Genomic DNA, 22,041 nt, shown 5'->3' with positions numbered 1-22,041 from the left:
TCACAATCACTGTCTCATTCACAGCTGACTAGCAGAAAGTAATATGCAATCATATTCAATCAGGTGTAGAATGAGATTCTCTGCATTTCTCTGCTGATTTGTTGATGCCAGGCATGTTTGGTGCTGCACCACCATCACCTCTCACTGTTCGTACTGCTATTGATCCACACGTCTGTCAGTTCTGACTGTTCAGTACGATTATAATCACACAAAAATGTTTTTACAGACTATCCCCTCTCTTCATCATAGAGGATGCTGGCAGGGCTTGACTTTTACAATTTTGTAAATTCACTTTGAATTAAAAAATATAACCTGATGAATCCATTCGCTTCTTGATTCTTGTTTCTCTGCAAATGTGCAATTTGGGGATGTGTGCACTCTGAGTCTGTTTCTTGCCTTCGGTTAGAGTGATAAAGTTGTTTCCCCATTCTTCTTCAGTTTCAGGTGAGCAATCAGTTGCCTCTGCAGCTTCACTGTGATAGTAATATATATCCGATATGTGCTTTAAAGGGGATTTGTTGTGCTAAATTCATATATTCACACTTGTATGCTTCCATTTGGGTTTCAACTGCTTCTACAAAACGTTAAAAAAAACACCCAGCCATTTCTTTCGCAAGAAGTTGATATATTTTGATGTCTGGGAAATGAGCCGTTTCAAAAACCTCCAAATTGTTAAATCACAATCTGCGTGCTCTGCGCCATTACCTAGCAACCCCAGCGGAATTCTCCTCATCACCTAGCAACCAAAGATGAACTCTAGCACATTTGGTCAGCTGGTTTTATGCGCTGTACAATGGCTGCTGGAAAAGATAAGCGTTTTGTCGTTGACTCACCATCCAGAAAGAACTTGCTGTATTCTTGTTTGTTGTGCAGGAGGCGCCACTTCTGCTGTCCAGTTGTATAATTGCACATCTGTTGGCAGCCATTTTCACGAGTGAGTGTAAATGTTAAGTTGGCAGCAGCAGCTAATTTAGATTCCAGGGGGAAAGTAAATGTAATTACCAGAATAAGAATAGTTTCAAGGGCTCACAGACATCAAGTAAAAATATACAAACTTTAGAGGAAATGTAGACAGATCTCGGATGTTTGAATGTTTTTATTATGTGAAGGTAATAAACTTAGACTGAGTTTCTTTGAATTTCATCAATATTTTCTCCTCTAAATCGAGATTTGTTGACAAGGATATTGAAACATGTGCACAAAAGCTATTCATAAACGACCCAAACAGATCATCCTCAGTACACAAAGGTAAAGTACTACATTGTGCTGAAAAGGCATCTATGCATTGTGGCATAAATCTCACTGAAGGTTCTTCTATGTACTTGAGTATAAGTATTAAAAGAGGCTATTTCAAAGGCTATTCATTTCTATTTTCAGAATGCCAATTACTGTGCACAGCAGCAGCTTTAGCTATTGAACCAGTTTAAGTCAAACTGTTGTAATACATTATTATCTATTTCAGCCCGGTGTGGTGGGGAGATTCTCGCTGCTGGATTTTCATCAGACGAGATAACCTGCTGAAAATGTAATTCACTGTTTTAGTATAAATCAATAAGCCCCCAAAATCTATTCTCTCTCTCCCACCTTTATGTTAATACAAAAGAAATTCCCAAATAGGACTTTAATGCACCACACAGCCAGGAGGTTTAATAGCCCCAATTTTATCTATCACTACTCAATTGACGCTTAAATTTCAAGCCCATCTTAATTTCCCTTCTCCTGATAATTTTAGGTTACTTTCAGAGCTCTTCGACCCGTTTTAACAGAAATTTATTGGCTTATACCATTAGGAATCATATCCCATTACTTCTTTCTCTCCCACAGAAGAGAGAGAAGTGATCATTGTCTGTAATGTGGAACATCTACATGTCCTATAGCCGTGTACAAGCTAGCCAACACAAAACACGCTAAATACGGAACAAGAGGAGGAGTGAAGACTGAAAGCTAATTTTGCATTAGAGCGTTAGAGGACATTGAGATGGTTCTGATGGGGGATATAAATCCTGATGGACTCCCCGTATGAGTGTGTCCATTAATCATGTGTCTCATTGGCGAGGCTCTGATTTGCCACTGAGACAGATGAAGATGAACCCAGCAATATATTTCTCATCATAACACAACCCTCACATAAATATTAATAGCATATTTTCAGCTGGTGGGCATGAATCATTTTTTCAGACGGAATTTTAAGAGCTATCCATGCGTGTCCAAGAACAGTACATAAGCGAGCGGTTGTGATAAACAACATTGCTTAAAGGCAACACACTGGAGAGAAAACCTCAACTGTACCGCCGATTTAAAACGTCTTTATTTGGATTTCTGGAGGCAAAGTTCTAGAAGTGCATCTTCATATTTGACCTTTTAGTTTGCAAATGCAAATATTTTACTTCAACAAGCCAATGTTATCCATATAGTTTTACCTTTTAAAAGCAATTTAAGCTCCTCCTCTGCATCAATATAATTTTATGGGGATATTTTTTGTCACCCTCCTGCTGCTGTATTTCAGATAACATTGTGAGGTTTTAAAATAAATCACCAAGCTCTAATATTTTAAAGCAGCTCACAATTATTTTTATTTTTTATCAAGTAGATCAGTCTTTCTCAAACTGTGGTTCCCGAACCACTAGTGGTCCGCAGGCGGCCCCTAGTGGTCTGCCAGGTACTGCATGTAAAAGTTCGTTTACGCCGACTTAAGCCATTTATCCATTATCATTATTTTAAATACAATCTTTTGGTTAGCTAACAGTAGCGTCGCACTCTGAGCTCGAGGCGGTGAGCAGAGCTGCGCCCCACGCTGACTAACTGCACCTTAACACCTAAAATAAAATTAATGTTGGGCTATCTATGGCTGAAAGAATATATTTGTTTTTTCCAGCACGACGAAAGTCTATTTTTCTTTTATTGTGTTTCTACAGTACAAATAACTCTAAAACGTTACTAATTCACACAACACTTATAGTGAAGAACTTTTTTGATTTCCATGTATTTTCTGTCTGTAGTATATTTAAAGAATGTAATATACTGGTTACATGTATTTGGAAAAATTAGAATCCAATCTTCCAGAATCTGTAAATAACTCAAATCACCCCAGTTGACTTGTTTATGGTTTCATTGTGGCCAGTCACATTTATTAAACAGCACCACCCTTCACATTAGGAGGAGCAAAGACGATGAGTTAAGACAATTAGTTTCTGGTTGTATATGTTAAGATGTTATTGCAGGGGCAGTTTCAGGTGAGGCGGTCAGTGAAAAGGTTTGTTAAACACTGAAGTAGATGGAAACCAGAAGAGGCGTTGCTTTGGACTTGCCTTAACCCATTCATCAGCAAAGTGATTAAAACAGCTTTATTTCAACAACTAAATAGCTTCCCAACAACGACTTAGCAACAGGATAAATACGTTTACACCACGTGTCAAACTCAAGGCCCGGGGGCCAAATATGGTCTGCCACGGCTTTTTATGAGTCCCTTTAGACCAGGGGTCCCCAAGCTACGGCCCGCGGGCCGGATCCGGCCTGCCACGTCATTTGGTCCGGCCCCCTGAACAATGCTGGATCTGGCCTGCCTCCTCATACCAGAGAGCATTCAGTGTTTTTTTTTTTCATATATTGTATTTTCTGGTTTATATGTGGATTTTTCTTTAACCACCAGGGGGCTTGAGCAGATGTGAAACTAACTTTCCCTCAATGGAATATATACTAGTCAGTACCAGTCACCGTTTCACTCACGGTTTTTTCCATTTGCATTCTGGGTAAAAATCTATCTAAAAGCGCGAATGTGTCGTCGTTCTCCCTCCTTTTACAACACTGCTGTCTCTGTCTTACTTTGTATTAAATTATAGTTTGTGATTGATGAGGTTAGTAATAAAAAGCCACATTCAGCTTTATACATAAGCACAAATATTGAAAATAATTTCAAATTAGCACCACGAAATCTATGATTTGATTAATCAAAGTGAAGAAATGTTCAATATTATGTAATTATAATAAGCACTTATTGTAAGAAGAGACTGCCATTTGTTCTTAATTTAATAGTTTAAGGGTTTTATCAATATATTCTGACACAACCACCTCTTAAGAACATTTATATATATCTTAATATTTGCTCAAAATGAAAATGAGTTTAATCTTTTTTTACCAGCTTATTTATTTAATATGAGCAAATGTTATATTTAGCACATTCCAGCTGTTATCCTTTGCTTTTCTGTAAGACGTGATGATGCTAGTTCACAAGTTTTCTGTCCCCGTCTTTTTTTTTTTTTTTTTTTTTTTTTGGCATAGAATATTATTTAATGCTCATTAAGATATTTTTTCCATTTGGAGAACAGCTGCCGGTAAAATCCAGACCTGTTTGAATTAAAGATCTGAGATGCTGTGCTGCTAAAGCCCAAAGCATTTTTGACAGACATTGTAGCTGCATCACTTAAACACTCTGAATTTCACCATCTCTTTAACAATCTGAGCCATTGTAAGAGTTTTCTGGTCGTTCATCTCATTGCAGGTGTATGACCACGAGTACAAAGCCGTGGTGGACGGCGTAGAGACGAACAGTGTGATGGAGATTGACCCAGCTGACCTCACTGAGATCTTCAGAATGGGGAACGGCAGTAAGGAGGTCGTGGAGGTGCACGACTTTAAGAATGTAAGTAAAAAGGTTAAACAAGTCCATATCGAGCTGACCCTTCTTTGATGCAAAGTCGACAACACAATCATATCTTCTCTTCAGAAGAGAAACGGTCATGCTGTTCACACGGCTCAGAGCTGAAAGACGGCTCCTCTCATTTCCCTCCAGTCATCTCTTAGATTTTCATCCTTTCAATGGAAAAAAATGTTTGACAAACAACAGAAATAGAAAGTGGAAAAGAAAATTAAAGCTGCAGTATAACTTATATATATTATATTTTTATTTAAAAAATATTTTTTTAAATAAAAATATTTTTAGTAAAAACTAATATTTTTGCATATTTGTTGAAACTGAGACATTGTCTGTGAAAAAAGTGAAGCTACTCTGCCTTCTCCCAGTGCTCCCAGTGATGAGTAGAAACAACCAATCAGAGCCAGGAGGCGGGTCTTAGCGTAGCTTCCCTTTTACGCCCCACTTTACTGTCTGCTAGCTGCAGCTAGCATAGCCTGTCATGCATGCTAATGCTAGTTAGCATGGCCACTGCTGATAAAGGTAAGGTAATTTTATTCATATAGCACATTTTCAGAAACAAGGCAATTCAAAGTGCTTCATATGACCAAGAGAAAGACAAAAAGGTAAAAGTACAAAACTAAAATTTAGGTTCCCCGGGTTTAATAAGAATAAGTAGTCCATATAAACTAGTAGGTTTTCTCTGGATTCTTGTTCTGATAAAACTAGATGTTGGTTCTACATGTTTGATTATTGTTCTGGGTTGTTAAGTAGATGGTACTTTCTAAGTTTGTTCTATATTTGTAAACTAATAGGAGTTTCTCTAGGTCTTGTGCTGATATTAAAAGTATAAAGCTAAATTTTGGTCTAAAGTAATAAGTATTCCACAGTTTATTAAAATAGTAAACTGAACAGACAGACAAGGGAAACGGTTCCTGTTAAGTTATTTCTCCGAGATTAGCACATTTAACAGCAAGTACATGAGGATGATTAGCAGCGCTAAGACCCTCCTCCTGGCTCTGATTGGCTGATTTTGGTCGGGAGTGGTTCATTTCTTCAGACGTATTTCAGGAAGGAGACGAAGATCGATCTTTTCACAGATTATCTCCTAACAAACATGGTGACATTTTTAACAAACATGTAAAAAACTTATTTTTTATGTATATACATGCTGCAGCTTTAATGAGCCTTTTTAAATAACGTTCACACACATCAGTAAATGATGCTAAAGCAGCAGCAGATGTTGAGATTTATGTGCATTCAGCAACCTAGAAAAAAACAATCAGTCTTGCTAAAAAAAAAACAAGAAGTGCTTTCTTCCCACTAATTCTATACAGCAACTTCTTTACAGTGCAGAAACAAACACCATTAAGTAGCCCTTCTTTACGCATTTCTCACGCTTTCTGGAGCTGCTATTTTGTCTGCAGTAAAACTCATTAACTTACCTTTCATTCTCAAATCCTGCTCGAGTGTGCAGGATGTTACACATTCTGCATCTGGGAGAAAGGAGCGCACAGCTTGACTGGGTAATGAATGCTCTTACTCTCACTCCATTATTTACTGTGAAATGTTGGGGTTGCAAGGCTGAAAGTTACAGGTTGCACTTCATCCCGAACAAAAAGCCCCACACTGAGCGGGCATTGTTTTTGTTACAATGGTCTTTGTGAGTGGAAAATGAATCAATGATGGAAACCAGCACAGCGAAGGACGGCGTTAACCTCTGAAGTCTCATTCTTCCACACCAATAAGAGCAGTGAATGTACGTCTGTGTGAATAAATCGGAAACATGCATAAACACATCTGCTCGCTGTTGTCCCGCTTCCTGTGGGTGAAGCACGTCCCTGAGGAGGTTTGTTTGATCCGGCGCGCCGCCATGAAAGAATAAAAGCAACAACTGACTGAACACAATGATTCAGGCCTCATTGGAAGAGAGGAACTAACAAAATCCACAATAGTTTGCAGGTAGTTTGCGCTTGAGCAATTATGTTAGAATTGATTTTTTTTAGGATAAGAAAAGGTGAATCTCCTTGGTTGTTATAAAGCACCTTCAAACATGAACTCAATCAAACCTGGGAGCTGTTGAGAAAAGTGGAAAATGAAACTGTTATTCCCCTTGGGGCTGTACAGCATTATATTTGCCCTAGCTGGGGAAAGAAGACAACCTGACAGAATGTATTGCTGCAATCAATATGATTTTCTTTAATCTGTGAAATAATTCTTCTGTCTGCATTTACCTCAACATTTTTTATGATGTCAGAAATATATCAAAAGCCCCTAAAGTTAGGATAATGCTTTATGACATTTCTACCATCATGGACAAAAAGAAGGAGACAGTTTATAGGCCTGGAAATTCACAAATTATAACCGAGGAAAAACAATATAAATAAGGAATAAACAGGATTTGTCATGTTGCGATTAACTTGTCGAACCCGCATGCGCAGAACACACTCTGGAGACGGGTGAAGGTGATTTATTAAATACAGTGTAAACAGAAATATATACAAGATGATCCGGAACTGGTGCTCGTCTTGGTGGTTCTGGCTCTCTGGGTGGAGATGAGACCGGTTAGGGGCGTTCAGAGGTCGTGGGAAATTACAGTCCTGCTAGAGACCTACTTGCTGACGAGCTCGTCTGAGCACGGGGAAGGTGTACCGTAAGGATCCGGAGTTGCAGGCTGGAACGAACCACCTAGAACACCTAGAACACCTAGAACCGCCCTCTAGAGAAGCGTGAGCTTCTCTAGAGGGCGGGCAGGTGAGTGGAGGGTGATCTCAATGAGGAGCCGGGAGGGAACCGCTGATCAGGGCACTACCACTGACTGAACTGAGAGCCGGTCTCTGGGATTGAGGCTACCAACGGGTAAAATCTGCGGGGTCTCGAGGATCTTGGTCAATATGCCGAGGTTCGTGGAAGTTCAAAGAACTCAGGGCTTCGCGGGATGACAACCATCACAGGCTAACACTCTGGCACAGGAGTGTCAGGGCTCCGTCCTGATAAACTCCTCCAAACAAAGGTAAGTGGCAGCAGGTGTGCAGGTGGGCCGCTGCAGGTCCACGCCCTCCAGAAGGTCCCAGGATGCCCCCTGGTGGAGAAACTAGAGATGCCCCAACCAGCCTTCCCCAAATCCTAACAGGATTAGGAACAGGAGCAAAGCAACTGAAAGAATAGATCAGTCTTATTAATAATTACTGAAGTAAGGACTGCCAAACCAGAGCATGAACTTTCCTTTCTTGAGCTGTTGAGCCAATTTTCTCATTTCACTCCATCCTGTATCTTTTTATTACTGAAGGGACAGCATTATGTAAAATCAATTTTTTTTGTTTTACTTCATGCTATAATGCTATTCCCTCTTCAAAAACACACCTAGAGTGTTGCCTTGATTCTTTCATGCATGTTTGATGAATCCTTTAGTCTCCATGACAACCATTAAGCTGTGCAAAACGCCTGGGTGGACCTAGCTCCACCTCCGAGGACGAAGCTCCTCCTCAGAGTTTCAGTTTCCAAGCTTCTGCCTCACAAAGCAGCTCTACTCAGCTCCTTCAAACTAGCCAGCATCAATTAGCAAACACCTATGTGCACGTCTGCTGAGCTCATTATAGGAGCTACTTCTCAGTGTGAAGGGTTAGTAGAGGAGCCATGTTGTGGTGACTTCCTGAAGGCAAGATTCAGAAAGACAGAGGCCCAATTTCAAGGCGTTAAAGGGTTAAATCAGGAAACAAAATGTCTTTTAAGTCATATTTGACATTTTCTAAAACTGGAGACACTTGACTGTGCTATAAAATGGCACGATGTGCCTAGAAAACACATAATGTAGCCCTTTAAGTATTCAGTGAAAACCTGTTGTCACCCACTGACAGTCCCCCAGACGCTCTGGACAGAACCTGAAAGGTGGACATGTCCAGGGAAACGAGGCCCATACATGTCGCCTATATGTTTTTTACCTCCATTAAGCTTCTCTTCAACGCAGAATTACAGCAGATGGTGGAAAAAGTATAAAAAAGACACTTTAAGGTTATTGACAAGGCTCAAAATGGTGTATTTGGTATTTTTTTGAGTAAGAGACCTTCTGCCCTCAACCAAACTCTATTTAGTGTGCTAATACTTTATATCACTCCAGACGTCTGCAGTAGCTTTATTTTCATTAAACATTACTCCTTTAGGCTTTACCAGTGATCCCAGTTTGACCTTGTCATGTGGAAAACTCCTTTTATGCTGAAGCTGTAAATGTTTTCCCCTCACATATTGACTTTAAATCAAATCTATTTTATTTGAGCACTGCTGCCTTAAATATCTGGAACTACTGAGTAGAGAACAAGATATTTCCTAAAGGATATAAAGTTTAAAATGTAGATTCATTAACAAAGATCCAGGAAAACTTTGTACACCTTTAAGCTCCCAAATAACTTTTAGATCGGATCTTGATTAGCTTGTTAGGTGGGTCAGTTATTTAGCCTTCGTTAGGTGACGACAATTTAAATCTTTATTAATATCTGATTCCTCAAACCTCGTTACAGCAATCAGCAGCTTAAAGCAGCAGCCTGGCATTATGAAAATTAAAGTCCTCTAAGCTTACAAAGCAGGAGAAGCCTGTAAGAGGACAGCAAAGTGTTTTCAGGGGTCATTTCCTCAGTTTGTAATGTAATTAAGCAGTGGAAGTCAGCATGAATAATAGTTTTAAAGTGGTAGACCAATAAATCAAAACATCTTGTAGGACTGCCAAGAGAGGAAAATCAAACTCTCTCCTGGACTGCCAGAGACCTGCTGGATGATTTAAAAGATGTTTTGGTATTTCTGCTGGGAAATTTGACCTTGAAGTAGGATGGCTTTCCTCTCTCCTTAAAGCAAAAACATAGGAGAGGTTTTCAAATTCAAACTTGCAACAAAGAGAATATGTTTGTGACAGACAGTTAGCCTCGGTTTGCCCCGCTTGAAGAGGAGCATGGTGAAGTGCTTAGGCGTAAAGATCACAGGAAATATTGTGTTTGCAAAGCACCTAAGATTAATCATTAATCAAAGTAGGAAACAAAGGAATGAATAAAGTGTTCCAAAGACACAACAAGTTCCCCAAAGTTGTAGTTTGACATCACTGAAAATATTCTTTAAAAAGACTTTAAAGTGTAAATAATCCCCAAATCAACCTTTTTTGCTGATACACTTAATAGGTTATTTAGGGTTAAATTTTTTTGTTTCTGGCCAAATTTTGACAAAAATGGGAAGATTTTGTACCTGTGGCTGCACAAGTACCAAGACAATTTCAGCAACAAGTGGAACCCATAAGTGTTTAAAATGTAAACAGATTTTCCAGTTTAGCTGCAGATAGTTTTAATGAACCCAAGTAATTCCCAAACAATAAGCCTCCCCTGCAACTCGGGGCCGTTACGTCTGTTTTCCATTACGGCCTGAGTCGGTGTGGTTCGGCACGTCATGTTGTCTCCATTGTAAAAGTGGCCTTTACAGCTGAACATAGCAACTGACAACAACGGCACTTTATGTTTCAGGATTCAGCACCAAAAGACATTCAAACATTTCCCACACAAATAACTGAACATTCAGTCCATTACAGTTTTATGTTTTTAGGCTTGATGTTTATTTTGCGTTATTTTCACTGTGGTAGATTAGCTACTGCTGCTATTAGCTAAGCTAACTCTGTGGTGGTTGATTAGTTAATTTAAACAGCTGCTCTACTGATCTGTCAGATTGGTGTTTAGGTCTGTTTTTATTATTTTTTAACTGAACCAAATCAAATCGGATTCCACAGCACACCTACATGTTGTGATTGTCAAAGTCAAGCTAGCATAACTGAGCTACTTCTGTCTCTCTCGCTACTTTTCTTCTTAATTAAAACTTTTTCCTGATCTTGTTATCTAGTTGTCATACTGTTGACGAACTATGTCTCTCTTTCTTTTAATATCAGGCGTATATTTAAGATTTATCACGTTATATTGATAACAGCTAAAACCAATGCTAGTCATTATTAGCAAGCAGCTTTGTAACCCTCCTGCAGGAAAGGGTCCATACCACAACGGTACGGTAGAGTTAGGGGCGGAGCGAATGGCGTCAAACAACACAGTCCATTGAAACAGTAAAACATTACTGCTTGAAACAAACACAAGACATACCACCAGTGTGTTGAGTTTATCATCGCACTGGTATGCGGGAAATGTTCTCCTGAATACACCAGACTGTAAAATATCGTACCAAACTGCACCGAAGAGGCATTGCAGAGTGATTGAAGAGGAATACCAAATAATATGTAAAGTCTGTAAACAGATTGCTCTGATGGAAAAACACTCCATAGATGAGATCAGTTTTGAGAACCGACTGGCTGCTAAAAATGTTTTCATGCTGTTACACTGACCACGCCGGCCTGAAATATTAATTAGAGCAGGTCTGAAGCCAATGCTTTAAAACCTACACAACAGCTGAAACAGTCGAAGGGTATTTTACTTTGTAAATACAATATTTGGAGATAATTATGTGAATTAGTAGAGTTACATTTGGACAAACGTACATGTGAAGCAGAGCCTCTTTCTTCAGAGGTTATGCTACAGCAGCACATGTTAAACAAGAGTGAGCTGTGTTTTTCTTTCATTTGCCACCTGCCAGGTTTCGATCAGACATAACCCTCAGACATGAGTGCTGCCACCTCTCTGCAAAGATATGGGGATATTTGGCTCCTTTCGTGCTCCAGAAGCTGTCAGTAATCAGTTTTGGCTTCCTACCTTCAAATGGCATCTAGCCTGAAGTGTGAGGTAGCCAGCTGCAATAAATCAACACAGATGCTACAGGAAACAGCGGGTGAGCTCAGACACTCTTAATAAGAAAAATTATTGGTAATTGACTTAGTTTGTTTTCTTTTTTGGGGGGGTTAAGCTTTCATTTATCTGTAAAACAGAAAATTAAAGCTCTCATTGTTTGCAAATGGTGCAGCAGAAGCTGCATCTGAAGGGTGGTTATGTAGGCTTTATGCATTTATCTTCTCTCAGATAGCCGTTAGCGGTGGGAATATATTGGTCAAAGGGGAATTTAAAAGAAATCTAACCTCTTTTCTTCTGCCATGTTGCTCTGCTGCCTCCTCTTCTCGCTGCAAATGAAACGGAACCATCAAAACTTGCCTCCAGCGTTCATCCATCTGAAATTTCTTTGGAGCATTTTTTAAATAAATTCATGACTGCCAGGAACTGTACTGATGATGATGATGATGGTGATGGTCAGGAGGATAGCCTACAGAAACTCAACATCCTCCCTGGATGTCCATGACTGAGTGCAACCCCCGAACACTGGAAAAACCTGGAAAATATGTTTCATTACTTTAGATGTTAAATATCACTGCAAACACATTAAATCTCATCAGGTAATTTGGTTTAGTTTCTGGTGCAAATATCTTAGTTCACTTGGAGTAAAACAAAATTAACTCATAAATGACTTTCAACAATTAAATAATTCCTTAATATTAGAAAAAGTGCGAGTTCCACTGGCTGATTGTTTCACTTATGAGAAAAATGTTTTGTTACAAGTGAAATAATCTAATACTTTTATCAATATAAAGGTAAAGGTAATTTTATTTATTTAGCACATTTTCAGCATAAGGCAATTCAAAGAGCTTTACTTTACATGAATTAGAGGAAATACAAACAAAATAAAGACAAGAAAGTAAGAATATAAAACTACATATTGGTTCCCCATGTTTAATAAGAATAAGTAGTAATTTATAAACTAGTGGGGTTTCTCTGGACTCTTGTTCTGCTAAAACTAGTTGTTGGTGAGATTAGAGAGGTATAATGCTAAATGTTGGTTCTAATGGTTCTGGGATGCTACATGTTGGTTCTAATGGTTCTGGGATGCTACATGTTGGTTCTAATGGTTCTGGGATGCTACATGTTGGTTCTAATGGTTCTGGGATGCTTCATGTTGGTTCTAATGGTTCTGGGATGCTTCATGTTGGTTCTAATGGTTCTGGGATGCTACATGTTGGTTCTAATGGTTCTGGGATGCTACATGTTGGTTCTAATGGTTCTGGGATGCTACATGTTGGTTCTAATGGTTCTGGGATGCTACATGTTGGTTCTAATGGTTCTGGGATGCTACATGTTGGTTCTAATGGTTCTGGGATGCTTCATGTTGGTTCTAATGGTTCTGGGATGCTACATGTTGGTTCTAATGGTTCTGGGATGCTACATGTTGGTTCTAACGGTTCTGGGATGCTACATGTTGGTTCTCCGTGTTTCATTCTTGTTCTGTGTTAGGTAGATGGTACATTTTAAGTTTGTTCTAGATTTGTAAACTAACAGAAGTTTCTCTGCGTCTTGCTCAGATATTAAAACTATAAAGTTAAATGTTGGTCTAAAGTAGTGAGCAAAGAAATTACTTAAAACAAACTCCTGTATCTTGCTAAAAAGTTGTTTACAGTTAAATTTGTCTTGTTTCAACAGTACTAAGATATTATACATTAGAAATTAGACAAAAATACTTGGTAAGATTTTGTGTTTTTGCAATGTGAGGATGGATATTTACATTGCAGATAAGAATGTGGAGAATTTGTTTAAATTTGTCTTTATTTTCAGTTTTCAAACTGAAAAATTAAACCTTTATCTGAATAGATTTATTTTTTGGGATTCCCATGTCAAGAAATAATATATTTTCCAGACTATAAGTTGAACTTTTTTCCTCTGACTTATAGTTAGGTGTCACTTATGTGCATATTTTTCCTCTTTATGGTGCATTTTTGACTGATGTGTTAAATGTTAATTTATACAGACTGACATGAACCGAGGTAGACCCAATAAAAGCTTCCTTTTTTTAAACAAAAGGTTTGAACATGGCGTCTGATTTTTGTTTTGGAGATTGTAACTCCATTGTTTTCTGTTCTGGTTCTCCAACAATGAGTCCTGCAGATTCTTCATCGTGTGTGAACGGCAAAAGAAACAAAATGGCTGCTTGTCCAGCCAAACGGCCAGAGGCTAAAGGAAACTGAACTTTGCATTTAGTTGTATCAATACCCAAAGGAAAGAAAAAGCAATTGATTACTAATTAATCAAAGTTTTCTCAACTTGGAAAAAGTAAAGTATGAATAAAAAAAATATTTCTAGGAAACCCAATTGGTGATTTTGATAAGAACAGTCATTTCTTAACGGAGGAATTTTTACACTCCTGAATAAATTTACTCAAGTTAAAGGTTGGATTTTAGAGTTCTGCATTTTTTATTAATTTAGTTTTGAGTTTTTACAGTTTGGATGTCTTTCCAGGAAACTCATACAACTTTAGCTATGACTGAGCCGGATGTCTTGACAAGCAGCAGCATGTTACCAGAGACTTGGCGCATGCACATGCAAATATTTCAGCAGCGTCTATTAAAATGAAATCACTTTTCCATTCCTATTCCCTGTGTTAATGTGTCTTTCTTCATTTTCTGCTTGACCAGGCCCGGTAATCATTGAATCTCATCGCGGCGTTGCCCTCTTTCCTTCTCACCAACACAGCCGACCCACATTAAACAAAGTCTCATCACAATGAAGCCTGGCATAAACATCATGCTCTCCTGCTCCAGACCATTATTGCCCATCCCTTTTCCTGCAGATAAAAATCTCTTGCACTAGATTATGGCAGCCATCACTTTGTTCTGCGTCTCTTCTATCTAGTTTCCAGAGTGACGGTGCTGCAGAAATTGACAAAAAGTGAAATTATAACCACATGGTCAAGTTAACAGATTCATAAGAGACGGCATAACAGCGTTACGTGTTACTGTAATTAAATTTAGATTGAACCACGTCCATTATTGTGCTCTGGTTCATGCAAATTTCACCTCATACAATTTTAAAACGGCGGTCTCAGATGTAGATCGAGCTGTCTTTTCTAATACAGGAAGCTGTGCAAAAAAAAAAGAAGAGCAGGAAAATTAAAATGAGCTCCGGAAAGTCTTTCAGCCTTATTCTGGCTGAATATCTTAGATTAAGACAGAATAGCTGTGAGGGGAAAAATCAACAGATCTTCTCTGCCTTTTGAGGCCGTGTGTGTCAGACTGAATGGCGCCGCGGTCCGCGCGGTGCAGGATCATCACTGGAGCTGAAGAGAGCATCGCCACACTCCACTGAGCAGATTAAGAGAGTGACAGGGACCTATGACTGGCTAATTCAATGGGAGCGCTCTCTGTAGAAAACACTTCGTTCTCAACAATGTCACTTGGCTCTCCGGTGCGACGCATCCTGCCATGGAGTATTATGCAGCCCCGCTGGAACGTCCCCTGCATTTTTTCTTTGGCTTCATCCAGCTTTGAAGCGAGCAGAGCGTTGTGAAGGTTCAAGCAGCCATCAATTTTATATTAGCAGAAGGAGTTCAAAACACACCTCTTCTCACTCATTAGGTTTAACTTTAACAACTTTGGCTATCGGTAAAAAGCAGTGTTTTAAAACGAACGCCCCACTTCTTACGGCACATCCACATCACAGACAGCCCGATGAATGATACATATATCTGAATTTCTGAGTGCCTCTTCATTTCTCTTTCCTTTTCAAAAAGGGGATCACTGGGATACGGTTTGCCGAACATCAGAGGTGCTACATCAGGACCCAAACGAAGAAACTGCCCACAGTGGCCGAGGCGGAGGCTGACGACAGGGAAAGGACGGTACAGTACGCCTTCACGCTCTTCCTATACGCCGTCCTGCAGGAGGCGGCCATGCATATTGTCAGAAGATAACCAGAGCTCAAATCCTCAGTCTGTCCATCTCATCCTGTCTCCCCTCTCACTGAGGAATAAGCTGGGGTTTGTGGTGCCTGTGAAACTGCCAGAAAGCTAACCACAAACCCTCTGCCTCTTTGTGGCTCACATCAAATGGTGCTAGCTGTCAATCTTGAGCCAACATTAATTTTTAATCATCTCCTCCAAAGACTTTACCCAAATAGCCTAAAGGGGGAAGGGTTGCTGCAGAGGCCTGTGCGAGGTAAACCATTAAAATTGTATTTTTAAGCAATGCCTTTCTTTGTAAAATTCACAAGGCTCCCCTTCTCCAAGCTTAGGGTGATTCATTTTAGTTATCGGGCTTCTTAAAGTCGAATGTGAACTTCAGAACAAGGAGTGGGTAAAAATTCAGTCAATCAAAATTCCCATTTTTCAGTGTCACAGTGAAATTCGGCGAGTGGGCCGCGTGTTGAAAGAGAAAATCCTTTCCTCAAACGTCTCAACTCCAAGCATGCTCTCATTTACATTTCAGATTTCAGCTAAGAAGAAGAGGCTGGCAAATATCTGTCGCTCCCCACTCACCGCTTTATCTTTTTAAAAAAAAGCCAATTGTCAGTCCAGCTTTAGTTTTTAAACTTTAAGAACACAAGCTGTTACACCAAAAAGCAGAGTTTTTGTTCCTCTCATCTTCAAATTGTCTGATCTACGTTTACAGATACTAATTGCCCAGGCAGCACCATATGTCCGTGCCATCTCTGTCTTCTTTTGTGTACCGGAAAGCCTAATTGGCTCAATTCGCAGCTCCAGAGTGAAGCATGAAAGGACAGCAAAGTGACTTGGGCTCATACCAGTATTGACGGACACGCTTACGTTTAATAAAAATAATGGTTCAAAGGGCTATTTAAGTCACGTTTTACTGTAATTTGCTCTCACTGGTGCAACCTTGCCTTTAAAAAGCAAAGAGCCAAGAGGGATTCCTGATTATGTCGTCAAGGGTTGCCTTAACTCTTACGAATCTGACTTTTTTTTATTACAAATCTATCTATTATATGTCAGGAACAATCTAACCATAAACAACGGTAACACTTTATTTGAAGGGGTCTGCTAAAGACGAACATAACAACGGTCATGAACATGAAGGAGTCTTCGTTCATGAAGTGTCCTTGGTAAATAATCACATTTCTAAAGCAGCGTTGCATTAAAAGTTTAATTAAAAGTGCATTAAAAGAGTGAACTTTGTATTTTTCTATGAATAATGACACTTTTGAACCAAAGTTACATTAAAACTTGCAATAAAAAAGTTAACTTTGCTTTAAAAGTGTCATTATTTACCAAATGACACTTCATGACAACATTTATAAACATTTACAAAGACTTCTTCATGTTTATGATGGGTGTTATGTCACGTTTATGCACATCCATTCAAATAAAATGTTATCCAAACTACCTTCTTCTTATTTAAATATTCCACATTTTTGCAGAATTGAGATCAACACCCGTTACATTTTGAGGAATGTAACGTCAGAATGATAAAAACCTGATGCACAAAAGAGATTTGTATCAAATGGAGCTTAAATGAAAGCAGTGTCACATCTCCAGGTTGTTTTTGGTTTCTGAAGCATCTAATTGCAGTCCTGAACCTCCTCCACCGATTCCACTAGACATTTGTGTCGCTTTCCAGCCACATGGTGTTTCCAGTGTTTATCGCGCCCCGTCTGCAAAAAGCTTGTTAGTCTACCAGATGTGCTGCGGTGTCTTTGAGAAACTACTTGACACCACTCTGTGCTAACATGCACACCTGTTTGGGGATTGTTTTTGTGGGTTTTGACTGAAAGTCAAACACAGAAATGCAGTGACGCATGGGGTTGTTGAGGTGGACAAAACTTTGTCGAAAAAACACAATTTCGCAATTTTGGTTAAATAAAAAACAATTAAATTTATACGTGAGTAAGTTTGTTCATGCAATAAAACATTCAAAATTCATTCCAACTACTTCCTGTCTTCCTCTTCATGGTTTATGCCAATTGATAAGAAGTCATCAATACCGATTCTGTTATTGATCTGACTCATCGATTCGACTCCTTATTGATTCTTATTGAGTTAGGAAATAAACTCTTAAATTCAAAATATGCACCATGTTGTTACGCTCAATTCAAACTAAATTAAAACTTGCTTAAACAATAAGAATCCCTCTGTCAAATGAACATTTTACCATGAAATGTTAATTATATCAACAGCTTTTGTGCTTTTAATGTATTAAACTCGTCGGAAAATATGTTAATTTACTGAAAATGACTATAAATGTCAATGTGAGATGGAGACTATGAATAGATAGGATATGGCTAGCATTAATACAATAACCAGGATGTGGAGGAGATTAACGGCAGGAGACGTTGCGCTCAAAGCTCCGCCCCCCTGAGTCACCGCCGTTGCTAAGCAACGGGTCAACCGCTACATTTGTTCAACTGTTTACTCCTTTTATTATGATTAGCGTTCCGAACTTGTTGCAAGAGGCCCCAGTTTCGTCTTTTTTTCTTAAATATAAACGTATTTTGGAGCGCTACTGCCGCGACGCCATCTTGGATATTTTCGAAAGCAAAATAAGGAGCGTGTTCAGTACGTCATCACGCAAATATGGCACATGTTACGGGAACCGACAAGCAGAATTGTTAAACTCGCAGCTAAATGATTACAAGTAATTGAACGACTGAGATTTCCATCCCTACCAATGACAACATTAAGTTTTTAAAACCATTTCAAGAACGTGCTTTACATGAATTGGAAGGAAATACAACAAAACAGCAAACCAAAAGAAGGAAAAAAACGTAAAAGTATAAAATTACATATTGGTTCTCCATGTTTAATAAGAATAAGTCGTCTGTAATTTATAAACCAGTAGGGGTTTCTCTGGATTCTTGTTCTGATAAAATTAGAAAAAACAAGATTTTTATTTCAAAATTACCGTATTTCTATTAAGCTAATTTATTTTCGAAATGTCAAATTGTGAACTTATATGGTCAATGTAAACGCAGCTTCTGTTGCTAAAGCTAAAGTCACTTAATTGATATAACGGTGCAGGTCTTCTGAAATGTGGAATTAAGATGCTAACCTTAGCATTCTGCTCTGTTAAAATCATGCACATATTTATGAGAACTTTATATGTTTTTACTATTACCTCTCACTTCCCATTGTACTTACTATTTACTGTATCAAAATCAGAAATCAATTCCTTCAAAACACCAGAAAGTTTGATTTAAAGGCTGCAATATGCTGTTACACCACTGAAACCAAGTCAATACTGGGGGTAGGACATGTTTAGGTAATAAACGGTGACCCAAATCTGTCCTCACACTCACAGCGCCCCCCTCTAATCTGTCCTCCATGAGCATCCACCCACATGTGACCCTGTAAAGGATCAACACGACAAGTTCCTCCTCAAGTGCTGAAGCACACAGGGGTTAAACCTAAGCAGTAATGGTTCTCAGCTTAACCCCACCACAGGCTCAGAGGAACAGCAGCAGGCTTAGGAGCTGATGGGAAAAACAAAAGAGAAAACTGTAGGAAAAACTGCAAGTCGCTGATAAGGAAATACAGCCCATGTGGAGGGGGAACCAGGTGACAAATACGAATTGTTCGCCAGGTTTTTTTCTTCGCTTTTCAATTTTCCTTCTCAATGAAATGTCTGAGGGAGTAATCCCTGAGCTTCATCCCAGTTCCCCCCAGTGTGAGTCAGAAATCAGCAGCTCCCTCCCTCACAGTCTTTAACATTGTCAGTAGATGTTGCTTGGTCCATTAAGCAGCTTCTTAATATGGATGGCCAGCGCTCACCCAGCGACCCCAAACCTCCCACAGCTGCAAATAGAGAAAACGTTGTGCAAAGAAACAAAAACACTGCAGAGGATGTAAATACATCACAGTCCTGCGGTGTGCTGTGAATGGTCTCAGAATATTCTACATGAAGTCGGTGAATGGACTGAAACGGCTGGGGAAAATCTGACATTTCTGCTGCAAAATCACAGAAAACGTAAAACTGAACAGCAAAATTTAATCTAGATTTGGTTTTAATCTTCATTTGGTTGACACTCTTTAAAAACATGAGATTTATTTGCAGTGATTGTGTTATAATTTTGTTTTGAGAAGTGTGTTAAGAGTGGAAATACCGTCAGTGTCAACATTTTATTGGTCAAGTCACACCAACTTAAAAGAGTTTGTACTATATTTACAATTTTGAGAAAAGAATGACTGAAAATTATCTCATTCGCCTTAACATTTTTTAAAGGGGCGAGGAGGTTATTAGTACTTAATTGATTGGAGTTTTTGAGAAAGTACTTTGGTCAGCTGAGGTTGTTGCAATTTTTTTTTAACATATTTGTTAAAATTGTCACCGTGTTGTGACAGTTTGTTATAGATAATCTGTAAAAAGATCGATCTCCTCCACCTCCTCTCTGAGCTGCTATGGCAGTTTAAAGAAATGTAGCGAAAACAACCAAAAACAACCAATCAGAGCCTGAAGGCGGGTCTTACTGCTGTCAATCAATCTCATCTACTTGCTGTTAAATGTGCTAATGAGGATGAAACAATTTACCGTTACAGGAAAACCGTTTAGCTGCCATCATGCCATGCTAACTAGCCTAGCATTCACAACAGCCTATGCCAAGAGGACCAAGAGGAAGATGGAGAGGGAGAATGAGCAGCGCCACACAAGACTATGATTGACAGCACTAAGCCCCTCCTCCTGGCTCTGATTGGTTGTGTCTAGCTGCACTGGGAAGAAAGTAGAGGAGATTTTCTTCACAGATTATCTGTCACAGCATAGCGACAGTTTTAACACATATGTAAAAATAAGTGTTTGTTTTTTTAAGTTACATACATCCCATTTATAATAGTCATCAACAAAGTATTTACTAGTATTTCTATGGTAAATACTTTACCATAAAGCATTTAAGCTTTATGGTGAAAGCTTTAATGCTTTCACCATAGAAAGCATTAAAGCCTACTTTTTCTGTCTGCAGGTGCAGGGTGTAATTATTCCTCAAGTAATTTGTGTTTAACTTTATATTAACACTACCCAATACAAAATTTTATCCTCTTTGCAAACTATGAAAATATCAAGCAAAGGTTTTTAACTCTCTAAAGGAGAAAAGAGCATCTGTGCATCTGCCCAGCCTAAAAAAACATTCCTGTCACCTCTGGGGTCTTCTGCTTGGAGGCAGCCAGGCAGCGTTTCTTCTGTAACCCACACTGGTTCTCCAGGTCTCTTCTTCTCCACCGTCTGACTCCAGAAACACAAAACCCACCGGCTCCCGCTGAATTATTATGAAGTCTAGTAAATCTGTGGAGATTAGCTGTTATTACTAATCACTTGGCTCCAGATTGAGATCATGATCTGCCGTTTGGGGATCTCTGCACTCAAAGATCCTGTAGCTTTTGTCTCGGAAAACAATAACAGACAAAAGATTTTGTCAATGTGAGCTACAACCCTCTTAAACACAGACTGGTACCTTATGCTTTGCTGCCAAGAATATGGCTTCTCTCTGCATCAGGCTCATTTAAACGAGGTTTGCTGCACACAGTTAGAAAAAAGAGTCTCAAACTTATGGCTTTTTTCTCTAGATTACAACCAGTAGATAAAATGCCTGATTTTCAAAAACCAGCGTAATTTGTCTCACACTGAACACGGTACGTTTAAAACCACTGCAATCTGTTTCTGAAGCTGCAGCTCAGAAACAGGCTAAAAAAGTGAAGTGGTTAGTAGGGCTGAAACGATTCCTCGAATGATTCGAGTACCTCGATTACTAAAATTCCTCGAGGAAAATTTACCTGCCTCGAAGCTTCGTTAATTTATGTTTTATTAGTTAGCGCACCGTGTTCCGGCCGGGACTTCATTTGCGTTGCGCGGAGCTCTCACTTCCGCCTCTGAGTTGTTGACAAAAGCTAAATCTCAGCGGCATAAAGTCTAATCTTCAAGATTGGCCCGTGGGGATTTTATTGATTGATGATAATGCCCGACTTTTTATCGTTTTTGGGGAACCAATAAGCATCCTTAAAATGACTGGGGGAATGCCTGGAGTACGGCAGCATTTCTCCTCCGGGGCTGCTGGTTGAAAGCGAACGGCGGGAAGAGCGCTGAGGTGAGCGGATAGCCTGAACAGGGCGGGCGGCTGAGTAGCTGATGCTTACCGTGTAAATGTAGCTTTACCGACGAACCGCACAATAAATTTCATATCCCGGTCTGAAGAAACGGGTGGCGGAGCGCATCGTACATGGCTGGTAGATGAGTTTCTGAGTGTGACCAGTGAAGGTGTCGTAAATATCCTGTATTGCTTCCCCCCGTGTTCGTCCCCCGGTCTAACGGTTCGTCAGTCCGCTGGTCTATTTCCTCCCCTCCACCCCATCTTACGTTCGTTCATTCGCCCTCCCCTCCCACTCCAGGCGGCATTTCCCGTATTTTCAAACCCAAAGCGTGACAGGTTAGGTGGCAAGGTGAGTTTAATTAATCTATTAAACTCACTGAAGATGAATACATAAACTAAAAGCTGGATTGTAGACATTTTTTATAAGCATATTTGTGAGCCTGCCTCTTTGTTATTAAATTCAATATAATTTCAGATTTTTCTATAACTTTTCTTCTGGTTAACTTAGAAAGTGAGCTATTATTGTTACAGGTTAGTTTTCTATACTACAAAAAGCAACTGTTAGGGATGCTCAAATATGAAAAATTGGACTGATATTGA

General features: G+C 39.3%; 1 protein-coding gene across 1 annotated transcript in view; it reads left to right on the top strand.

Moving 5' to 3' along the window:
• tnmd (tenomodulin) overlaps window positions 1–22,041 on the top strand; it is an 81,521-nt gene that overhangs the window by 43,967 nt on the left and 15,513 nt on the right. The window contains exons 3-4 of the mRNA XM_015012747.2: window positions 4,499–4,639; window positions 15,146–15,253. Of these exons, the coding sequence (XP_014868233.1) occupies window positions 4,499–4,639; window positions 15,146–15,253 (249 nt within the window). The remainder of the gene's footprint in view (window positions 1–4,498; window positions 4,640–15,145; window positions 15,254–22,041) is intronic.

Source organism: Poecilia mexicana, unplaced genomic scaffold, assembly GCF_051168715.1.
Source record: "Poecilia mexicana isolate PSO_F unplaced genomic scaffold, ASM5116871v1 scaffold_10, whole genome shotgun sequence".
NCBI lineage: Eukaryota > Metazoa > Chordata > Actinopteri > Cyprinodontiformes > Poeciliidae > Poecilia > Poecilia mexicana.
The sequence above is the reverse complement of the archived record's forward strand: the minus strand, read 5'-3'. Positions and strand labels throughout refer to the sequence as shown.